This window comes from Lontra canadensis, unplaced genomic scaffold (genome assembly GCF_010015895.1).
Source record: "Lontra canadensis isolate GAN:19392208 unplaced genomic scaffold, GSC_riverotter_1.0 scaffold224, whole genome shotgun sequence".
Classification (NCBI taxonomy): domain Eukaryota; kingdom Metazoa; phylum Chordata; class Mammalia; order Carnivora; family Mustelidae; genus Lontra; species Lontra canadensis.
In genome coordinates, this window is record NW_022631218.1 from 687,856 (window position 1) to 698,653 (window position 10,798).

General features: G+C 50.0%; 1 protein-coding gene across 2 annotated transcripts; it reads right to left on the reverse strand.

Annotated features, from left to right (window-relative positions):
* Nucleotides 1-2,118: 2,118 nt before the first annotated feature.
* On the reverse strand, nt 2,119-10,428 carry ZNF174 (zinc finger protein 174). Of its 2 annotated transcripts, XM_032849325.1 has the most exons (4): nt 10,274-10,428; nt 9,196-9,819; nt 7,950-8,172; nt 2,119-4,720 (listed from the first exon to the last, which is right to left on the reverse strand). In XM_032849325.1, the coding sequence occupies exons 2-4, from the start codon at nt 9,601-9,603 to the stop codon at nt 4,119-4,121; spliced, it is 1,233 nt and encodes a 410-aa protein (XP_032705216.1). In that variant the 5' UTR covers nt 9,604-9,819; nt 10,274-10,428; the 3' UTR covers nt 2,119-4,118. The 2 variants fall into 2 exon arrangements, with proteins under 2 accessions (XP_032705216.1, XP_032705218.1); XM_032849327.1 differs by lacking the exons at nt 2,119-4,720; nt 10,274-10,428 and adding an exon at nt 7,180-7,700 and having other exon boundaries at nt 7,939-8,172; nt 9,196-10,065.
* Between the last annotated feature and the right edge of the window lie 370 nt (nt 10,429-10,798).

Here is a 10,798-nt window from a genome sequence, read left to right on the forward strand (position 1 = left end):
AATTTTAAAAGGGCAGAGGTCCTGAATAGCCATTTCTCCAAAGATACGCAGATGGCCAGTAAACATAGGAAAAGATGTCCAACATCAGGGTAACACAAACCAAAACCACAGTGAGACACACTTGGTGCGGACTAGCGCGCTGTAATCAAACCGATGATACCACGTGCTGACAGCGATGTAGAGAAACTGAGACCCTACACTACAGGTGGGGACCTGGGGTGTAGATCCAGTAGAAAACAGCCTGGCAGCTCCTCAGAAATGGCTAAACATAATGTTATCACATGGCCTAGCCACCGCACTCCTAGTATTTACCCAAGGGAAATGACAGTGCGTGTTCACAGAAAACCTTTTTTTAAATTTTTTTAAAAAATATTTATTTACTTGAGAGAGAGAGCAAGAGCAAGAAGCAGCAGCAGATGAAGAGGGAGAGGCAGAATCCTCACTGAGCAGTTAGCCTAATGTGGGGCTCGATCCCAGGACCCTGGGATCATGACCTGAGCTGAAGGTGGACGCTTAACCAACTGAGCCACCCAGGCGCCCAGTTCACAAAAAGCTTGTACACACATTCCAAGCCGCACTATTAACAAGAGCCCCGAAATGAAAACAACCAAATATCTGCTGGATGAATGGATAAGCCAAAGTGGTCCGTCCACGCAGTGGACTATTACTTGGTCACAGAAAGGATAGAGTCGACACCTGCTATGACATGAATGAATCCTGAAGATGTGCGAGTGCAGAGGGAGCTCAAGGGGGCACAGGGATGGGGAATGACTACTAGATATGATGGGGTTTACTTCAGCTGTTGAAAATGTTCTCATATGAGTTGTGGTGATGGTTGCACAACTTGGTGAGTAACGTGTAATTATGGTCAAACGTTCTGTGTGAAACAGATCTCAAAGCTATAAAAACAGCATTTTTTCTCTGGAAACATTGGGTGAAATTTCAACACCGTGTATCGGATGGTATTCGGGAGTCATGAATTCTGTTGGGAGTGGTAATGGAATTATGGGAAGGGTTTTACAAGTTCTTATCTGCTGTAGATGGAAAATGTTTTCCAGGGACATGTGCGAGGCCCAGATTCCCCACTGTGCACCATGTTTCCCTCCCCCTGTCTCACTGGGGGTCACCAGGGAACCAAATAACTTGAGTGGGAGCCATCTCACTCCATGGCTAAATACAGGCCAAACCCAGACAAGATGGTAAACCTTACAGGTTGCTCGTGGATGAAGAGAAACAGTATTTCTTACATGGGGTAGCTAACTGCAAGGCTGCAAGCCAGTGGTCTGGGCAGAGGCCCTTTGGCGGAACCACGCGTGGGCAAGGGCGACCGGGAGGATCCTACCTCTGAAGAGCTGTGTACACTGGCAAATGCGGCTGGACCTGTTCCAGCCCTCAGACTCAGCTCGCCGCGAGTCGCGCCTCATCCGCCGAGGAGAACTGGGAGAGGCGAGGTAGCATCACGGGCTCGAAAACGTTTTGGGAATGAGTGATAGTCAGAATGGTAATTTCGTCACATTTATTGAAGGACCACAGTTGAACAGACAGCCAAAGACTTTACGATTCAGCAGTTATTTTGTTCAGAAGAGAGAAAACACATACAGGTTCTTTGACACATACCAAACAAAGCTTTCATTTAAGGGAGAGTTCCTATCCCAACTCTTATAAACAAGAAGAGTGGAAATCTAGGTTTGTTTGCTTTTAGGAGAGAGCTCTGACTAACCAAGTTGATTCAACACACAGAAAAGACAGGTGTGGTTGGTGGAGTCTGGCCTCCCAAATATGTCTACATCCTAATCCCTGGAAACCATGAATGTTACTGTCTATGGCAACAGGGATTGTGCAGATGTGATTGAGATGAGACAGGAGGATTCTCTTGGATTATCTGGGTGGGCCCAATAAAATCATGACGGCCCTTTATATTACACAGGGGGCCAGAGGGTAGGAGCCAGAGGACAAGGTGATGCGACAGAGGATGGAGGCATGTCCTCTGAAGATGGAGGAAGCAGCCACTAGGAGCTGAGAAAGGCAACAAAACAGATTTCTCCCCTCGGAAACCTTAATTTTGGTTCTGTGGAACAGATTTTGGACTTCCAATCTTTGGAACACTAATAAGTTTGAAGCCACTAAATTTGTGATCACGTTAGAGAGCCAATGGGAAACGGACACAGACGTAGCCATGATTAGGAGGGTCCTGTGACAGCAAAACTGTCCTGGAAAACGATGGATGAGGTTGGAGCAAATAAGCAATCAGGAGGCTCTAACCGGTAAGAGGTGACAGATGGGGGCGAGGTAAGGTGCAGGCATAGTAATACAGACAAGCTCCTCTAACACCTAATACGGTTGCTGGGAGGGGGACTGTGATGTAATCTAAAAGGCCACAGAGCTTCCATTCAGTCTCTCGCTGACCCAAAGGTAAGAAGCTTTGTCAACTGCATTCAACACTGTCACCAGGATCTCCGGTTCAGGCAGGACCAAGCCCTGTCCAAACACCTACTTCCCTTGGCTTCCTTTAGGCTTTGTCTAAAAGCTAAGATGTTAGAAAAATACGGTTCTTGTCCTTGAAGAGCTTTTACCGTGTGCGGCATAGCTCCCCAACCTTGTCACCACTGACACTTTGGACTAGGCGACTCCACTGTGGGGCTGTCCTGTGCACTGTAGGATGTTTAGCTCCATCCCTGGTCTCTAGCCGCGAGCGGCCAGCAGCATTTGCACACATGGCCGAATGTCCGCCCCCCGGGAGGAGGGGGGCAAATCTGCTCCCAGGTTGAGCCCCACTGGTGTGCGCAGTGGAGCAGGGAGGGACACAATGAAGTCGGCCTGGAACCAGTCAGAGAGGGTTTTGCTGAGTAAGATGCTCCTGTGAGATGGGACAGGGAGGAAGCAGTGGGGGTGGCAGGTCCTAAATTCAAAGGGAGCAGCATGTGCAGAACTGTGATGGGTGAGGGTAAGACACAGCCCGGAGATGACTGGCAGCAACTGGAGGATCCCGCTGTTTTAGCAAGAATGCCACCTACCCGTGTCCTGCTGGAGGCGGTGCACCCATCCACCGGGGTCTTCTCTGAACTCAGAGGTCCTCTGGCTTGCTCTGGGTGACTGAGAACTATACTGACTGGGTTTGGACTCTTAGTTGAGAGAATGATGGGATGGAATTCGATCAACTCTCTGGCTTTGTTCCAGAACTTTTATATTTTATACAAATATATTTTGTGTTTTTTAAGAAAATTCACTGAGATATAATCTATATATCATAAAATTAACCCATTTCAATGAGTTTTAGTAAATGTACTGAGATAATCCACTTTTATAACACTCCATCCCCCAATCATCTTGTTTTTCTTAAGGCTGCCAGCCTGAGTGAGGAAGGTTAGTAAGGGTCCCTTTGGCATGTCCTTAGCTGTCTCCACGCACTACATGCTTCTTCCCCATTGCAGCCTTTCCCTGTTGCCTGGGCGGGGGCTGTAGCAGCTGAGATTTCTTCCTAAATCAAAGGTGTTTTCATATAAATAATTCCCTCAACATGTGTGAACTGAATGTGTGTGTGTGTGTGTGTGTGTGTGTAAAAGCACTATTTACTTGGAAATCCTCTCTTCATACAAACATGTTCAAACTCTCACTTCATGTGTCCTTTGTTATGACCAGCCAGAAACTAGAGTAAGAATATTAGGGGATTTATATTCCAATGACCTTCTGTCTTGAAATTCTAGTGGCTCACGATCTTTATTAAAGAAGCGTGTGTACGATCAAGAGTGTCTGGTATGACAGCAAGTACATTAAATATATACGTAATTTACCCTTGGACATGTTTAGAGGATAAATAAAGGGGCAGGAGACCCCGCAGGATCGGCCGGATTGTCTTGACAGTTACTCCCTGCTCTCTAGCAGAAACCCCGGTTCTCTCTGACTCAACACCCAGAGCCGCCATCTCTTCACTCGGTCACCAACAGGGTCACATCCCCCTTGGTGTCTTCTGGGACTTCTCAGCAGCCAAATGTGCACCGGCATTCCTCAGGGACTTCTTGCTTTCCTTGTAAGTCACACAGTCTGTGGTTTACATGCAAGTGAGGGGAAAGAGAAACACAGACGCCTTCCTTCTGAACTGAGTGCGCGAAGCCCCACTGTCAGTCCCCGTGGTGGAGTCTGTGGTGCTGGTGGAGGTTTGAGCTCTGGCGAAAGCTTTTCCCACACTGGCTGCACTGGTACGGCTTCTCCCCTGTGTGGATCCTCTGGTGCAGCTTCAGGGTGGACTGGCGCCCAAAGCAGTTCCCACACTCTCCGCACGTGTAGGGCCTCTCCCCTGTGTGTACACGCTTGTGTCTTTTGAGCTCCGAATTCCACGTGAAGCTTTTCCCACAGTCATCACATTTGTAAGGCTTCTTTGCTGAGCGGGTCGGCTGGTGACCAAGACGTTGCAAACGACTGCTCAGGCTCCTTTTGCTTCCTTTGCTTTTCTTCAGCTCTCGCAGCGGGTGGCTTTTCAGGGGGCTGCTGATGTATTCCAGTTCCCTGCAATGTCTCTGATAGTGAGTGAACGGCTTCTGAGCATTTGCGGGGCTGACCTGCCTCCGGGACAACCGGGGTTCACTCATACTCGCCCCTCTCGGCTCAGGACTCTGCAGACCATTCCCTTTGGATCTGCCCGGGGAAACTGCACATGGCTTTCCTCCTTTAGCCCCCTCTGGCTGTGGATTTTCCTTGTTGTCACTTTTCATTCTGGGGGCCTCTATAATTAGAAAGAATATGTTTCATTTCCTGGGCTTTGAAGAAAGAAGCTCAGCAAATGAGCTAAGAAGTATTCTCAAAGCGCGGTCCTCCACTGGCAACTGGCATTTGATTCATCTGGGGCACCTGTTACACAAGTAGGCTGTTCCTGTGTCCCCAGGGCTGCTGAGTCAGAATCTCTGGGGAGGAGGGGAGCTGGAAATCTACATGGCTAACAGGCTCCTGGGAGGACTGTAATTTATATTCATGTTAGGAACCAAGTTCTCCAATCCCATCTCTACTTCTTACCTTTAAGGAAAGGTTAGGGAAGGAAGAAACATGGAAAAGCAAACCCATCAGACCTGAGTGGCAATAAACAAATGAAAAGGAGAGAGTTGGGGCACCTGGGTGGCTCAGTGGGTTAAAGCCTCTGCCTTCAGCTCTGGTCATGATCCCCCGGTCCTGGGATCGAGCCTCAAATCGGGCTCTCTGCTCAGCAGGGAGCCTGCTTCCCGCCCCCCCGCCTGCCTCTCTGCCTACTTGTGATCTCTGTTTGTCAAATAAATAAATAAAATCTTAAAAAAAAAAAAAAAAGAAAAGGAGAGAGTTGAACTGTTGAACTTTCAACACTGCCAATCTACTCACTCACATGGACACAGAATGATTACAACTATCACTTCAAATAATGGGAAATTCAGCAAATGCAGTGTGTTCTTTCATTATAAACATGACGGCATTAGGGTTACAAACTACAAAATGGGCTAGACATGTATCCTAATTTCAGAAACTCTGCCAATTTCTGACCATGAGGACTGAGGATCAGGACGGAACCATGCTGAAATGTCTGTGGGCAAGCCGGAGGCTCTAGAGCTGTGTTATCCCACAGGACTGCTGCCAGGTGAGAAGTGTGTGTGTACATGAGCGTGTGCACATACTATTCAATATGGCAGCCACCAGCCACATGGGGCTACTGAGTCCTTGAAATGGGGGCTACCATGACAGAGAAAACAGAATTTTAAATTTTATCTAATTTCAGTTAATTTTAATTCAAATTTAAATAAGCAGCCTATACCTTCAAGGTCAACTGCTTTTCAACAAGGTTGTCAAGGCAATTCAATGGAGAGACTAGGCTTTTCAATAAAGGGCGCTGGGCCAACTGGATTTCCACATGCGGAAGAGTGAGGGTGGAACCCTGCCTCACAACATGTACACAGAATAACTCAAAATGGATCAAAGACATAAACAGAAGGGCTAAACTAATGTCTCTATGAACAAAACATAGGTATAAATCTTTGTGATTTCGGATTAGGCAAAGGTATTTTACATATGTCACCAAAACACAAGCCAAATAGAGAAAATAGATAAATTGCACTTGACCAAAATTAGAAACATTTGTGCTTCAAAGGACACTATCAAGGAAGTGAAAATACAACCCACAGTGGGAGAAAATACTTGCAAATTATATATAGGGGCCAAGTATGCAGGATATAAAAAGAACTCTTACAACAAAAGACTAACCCAAATTAGAGACAGACGAAAGATCTGAACAGATACTTCTCCAAAGAAGATATACCACTGACCAATAAGCACATGAAGAGATGTTCAACATTATTCACCATCAGGGAAATAAAACCTCCGTTAGGCACCACTTCACACCTAATGCGACTGTTGTAACCAAAACACCGAAAAGTGCTGACAGGGATGTGAAGACATTAGAATCCTCACAGGAACTGCTGTTGGAAATGTAAAATGGCACAGCCGCTTTGGAAAACAGTTGGTGTTTCCTCAAAAGGTTGAACAGAGAGCTACTGTCTGACCCAGCAATTCCACTCATAGATATGCGGCCAAGAGAAATGAAAACATATGTCCACACAAAAACTTGCACACAAAAGTTCACAGAAGCACTATTCATAACAGCCAAAAAGTGGAAACACTCCAAATGACCACCTGATGAATAAACAAAACGTTCACGTGATGGAGTATCAGCCGTAAAAAGGAACAAAGGAGCGACACATGTGATAACATGGGTGAAGCCAAAAACCTTCTCAGTGAAAGAAGCCAGTCACAAAAGAGCACAACATATGTGATTCTGAAATATTCACAACAGGCAAATCCGGAGACAAAGCAGATGGTTGCTGCCAGGGGCCGGAGAGGGGGCACTGGGGAGTGACTGCCAGGGGCTCTGGGTTTCTTTCTGAGGTCATGAACATTTTCAAGAATTAGACAAATAGGGATGGTCACACAAGCATGTGAAGTACTAAACACCACTGAAATGTATACTTCAAAAGGTGATTCTTACAGTACGTGAACTGTATCTCCATAAATAAAATTTAAATAGCTATGTGTGGACAGTGGCAACTTACTGGGCAGTGCAGCTCTGAAGGAAGGCCCTACTGGATCTTAGGGTAGAGACTCTACCTTCGGGGATCGAATAAACGATGGGGCCTGCACGCACGGTGAGCTGCCTAAGATGAGGCAGGAGAAGGGAGTGTGCGTGCTCAGGACCACGAAGCCCAGAGGTTATGGGGCAGGACTGGAGCCAGGGTCACAGTGTTTTTCTGCTGGATGCCCCAGGTCTTCTCCACTCCTGAGCTCAGAGAATAACCAAAGCTAAGTGTTTCACTGAATGTAGGAAATCAAGGCGCTCCAGCCTTCTGGTAATGTTCTCTAACCTGCTGACCATACCGTCTACTCACATCACTAAGACTAGCCAGAGTGTCTCTGTTATTCAGTCTTAGAGATCACAGGACTGAGTACAGCAGGGCCACCAACGCCTGGCACTGTGCCACAGACGGATAGGGCAATGGACACAGGGTGTGAAGCGCAGACACTGTCACAGGAGAAGGAAGAGGCAGAAAATAATACGAAGCGGCACTCTTCCTCTAACGTATAGCATTCTTTAGGCCCCTTCTCAACATGGGACGATTTTAAGCAATGAAACTCAGCCACAGTTTGGAGGGAAGTTCATCAGGGGTCATATGTGGATCTGTCACTACAAGAAGCTCCGAAGGGGACAGAGTAGATAATCCCATTACGCACTGTCACTGAGTCATTAATAGAAAATGATAAAACCGTACTTCTTACACACCTATCACTGCCATGCTAGTCAATGAAATCTGTTGGGAAATAAAGATCTAGTGTTACACAAAACATTAAAAACCCCGACATGCAGCGTATGGTGTCTCAGAACCACAAGATATTCTGACGGAGGTAAAGATTAGAGAGGGAGAGAAGGGGCACAGAGTGTTTACCTGGGCCGGCCAATTTGGGGCTTGGTTCCTGGAGGAGCGGGGACTTGTCCCAATGATGAGTGCTCAGCTGGTCTTGAGATTCCGCCTGGGAAGGCTCCTCCAAAGAGTTCTCCCTGGGACAGCTTCTAGGAGTTTGCAGTTGAAAGTCTGGGAGTTCCTGTTCTCCAAGCTGAGACCCCGTCTTCTCCAAGAGCACCTTCTGCCCCTGCATACAAACGGCCACCTAGGAACAAGCCCCATGCATCAGAGTGCAGCTTGAGGACTGGGGGCAGCCTGACCTCTTCCTGCTCTGCAAGGATCCCTTCCTTTACCCTGGGGTATACCGACAGCAGTCCGGAGGCCAACTGCGACTATGAAAACTCTCAAAGGTAGCAAAGGGAAGGACATGCAGAATGGTTAGTGAGATTAATCCTAATCCATGGAGGCTTCAAATCAGCCAAGACTTCCTAAGTGGGTGACCCTAAAAGGGTCTTTCGCAGGGCCTCAAGCTCATCAGAGAGAAGGCACAGATAACAGGGTCAGTCATGACATCGGCCTAGGAGAGTCTCACCCTATGTCCACCCCGGCATCCTGTGTCTCACCGTGTCACTACCCCAGCAGATTCTATCAGAAAAAGGTCCCACTGGATCGGGAAGCATTTGATGAGAACATTAATAATAAAACCCATACCTAATAAACTGTTCTGCCCAAGGCTTCCCTGATAAGGAGATCCCAGTAGTAGTACGGCTAGAAGACTGCCCGCCGTGTTTCCTGACAGCCTCCATTCCTCAAAGCATATGGTTGTTGGCTTCCTGCTTAAGCCCTGAATGGGGTCTAAATTGGGAGGCTGGGAAAAAATACTGGCCAAATGAGCTGCAACTTCCTGATCCGCAGGGAAGACACATCACCGAAGCCAGGTCCACCATGAAGTTCCCCCCAAATCAAATTCCTACCCAGCAAGATGACCCTGCCTGCTAAGAATCCTGATAGTAGGAAAACTTCAGGAGGAATGGGTGTGGGGTGATGTGTGGGCACAAATGCAAGGAACTTACTTGATCCTCTACTTTCTTACTGGAGCACCCCAGTACCTGGATTTTCTAAACACCTATTACATCCCCCAAGGGGGTTCCCAAATAGAGGCCAGAAGCAACATTTGCAGTCATCGGGTCCATTTCTGGACTCTGACTAAATAGGGAGGGATGCAGAGACCAGATACTATCCAGATGAGAAAGAAATCCTGGCGACCACGAGAGAGGGCCCTCCTTACCCACTGCTTTGGTCTCTTGGGAGCTCTTTGAAAATCTTCCACCAGGGTCACAATCTCCTTGCTGCTCACTGGACATCGATGCCTGACCCGGGCCTGGATCTCCGGAGGCAGGATGTTCAGGAACTGCTCCAGCACGAGCAGCTCCAAAATCTGTTCCTTGGTGTGCAGCTCGGGCTGCAGCCACTGACGGCAGAGCTGCTGGAGCCGGGAGAGGGCCTCTTGGGGTCCAGACACCTCTTGATAACAAAACCGTCGAAAGCTCTGGCGGGAGAGCTCGGGATCGGGGCGGTCTTTTTGCAGAGTGGGTCCCCGTTTGTCTTCCAGTTTTGTTATTATGTGTCTCTCTGGCTTGGAGGAAGCCTGAATGTGGGACTGCGAGCTCAAAGTTATCTCCATCTTAGCCGCCATCTTGGGGCTCGGGAGACTGGCTCTCTCCTCCGAAGCAGCTCAAGCCTTCGGGCTCATGGCTCTGCACAAGTCTCTCTCAACGTCAGCGAGATGTGGGGGAGGGCGGAGCACACACAGGCCCCAAGCTCCCGAGGACAACACAGGGACTGACGGTGGGGAGTCTGACCCTCTGGCAGTTTCCTCAACTGTCTCGAAATGGAGGAAACTCATAACGTCCTGAAAGGAACGGGGGGAAAACCCTGCTTTTATTTCACCGATAAACACAAGGTCTCAGAGGAATTGCGCAGCGTGACCCAACTGGCGGTCGGGAAACCCCAGGAAAAGTTCGAGTTGTCACACAGGTGGCCTGCGCCACCTCCCCGGCACCCTGGCAGCGCCGACCTCGAGCATCTCGCCGGGAGCTGCGGGGCAGGCGGCACCGCACGAAGGGCGAAGAAGCCCCAGCTCGCAGAAGGGCAGGCGGAGCGCGGCAGCCGCTAGCTCGCGATGCCCGGCAGGCCCGCCGGCTCGGGCCTCCGAGGGCGCACGGGCGGCCCCTCAGCTGAGCGAACCTGCGGCTCTCGGGCGCACGGGTCAACTTCGCGGCTGTGTGAGAGCCCGGCAGGGTGGCGCCTGAGGCGGCAGCGTCGCCAGCGACCCTGCACCCCGCACCCACCTGCCGCGGACTCACCTCTCTGGGGACCTGGGACCCGGAAACCAGGAGCCAGGGCTGGGGGCGGAGCCGAGGCCGCTCGTCGCGAACACTCCCACTGGCTGAGGGGAGAATGACGCAAGGAAATGCGGCACTGGGGGTCCGCCCCCTCTCCCGGGGGATTGGCTCCCAGAGGGCAGTCTCTCGCGTCTATTTGCTGCTGAGTTTGTCGATGCTGGCGAGGGACGGCGACCGGCCTTTCGCAGTGCACGCTGGGAGCTGTAGTCCAATGGCGCCGCTCTCGACCAAGCGCAGCGTGTAGGTTAGCGCCAGGAGTCGGGGAGTTGTCCAGTCGCTGACTTCCGGACCGGCTGCCGAGCGAGTCTGGTAAGTACTCCGCTTCCTCGCCGCTGCGGGGTCGAAGCTGGGTCGGACGCCATCGTTTCAGGACGGTGGGCACAGGCGCGGACGCCCCCGCGCACCCCCCGCCCCGACCCGGCCACCCCGGACTCCCGGCGGCCCGTGACCCTGCGAGTGCTCCCTCCCACCCGCCCCAGCTCCTGA

Excerpts from the sequence above, each read along its gene's own strand:
- ZNF174 (XM_032849325.1), bottom strand. The coding sequence starts at position 9,603 with ATGGCGGCTAAGATGGAGATAACTTTGAGCTCGCAGTCCCACATTCAG. Across the intron at positions 8,173-9,195 it reads CCAAGAGACCAAAGCAGTGG|GTGGCCGTTTGTATGCAGGG; the intron begins GTAAGGAGGGCC and ends GCTTGTTCCTAG. Across the intron at positions 4,721-7,949 it reads CCCCAAATTGGCCGGCCCAG|AGGCCCCCAGAATGAAAAGT; the intron begins GTAAACACTCTG and ends TTCTAATTATAG.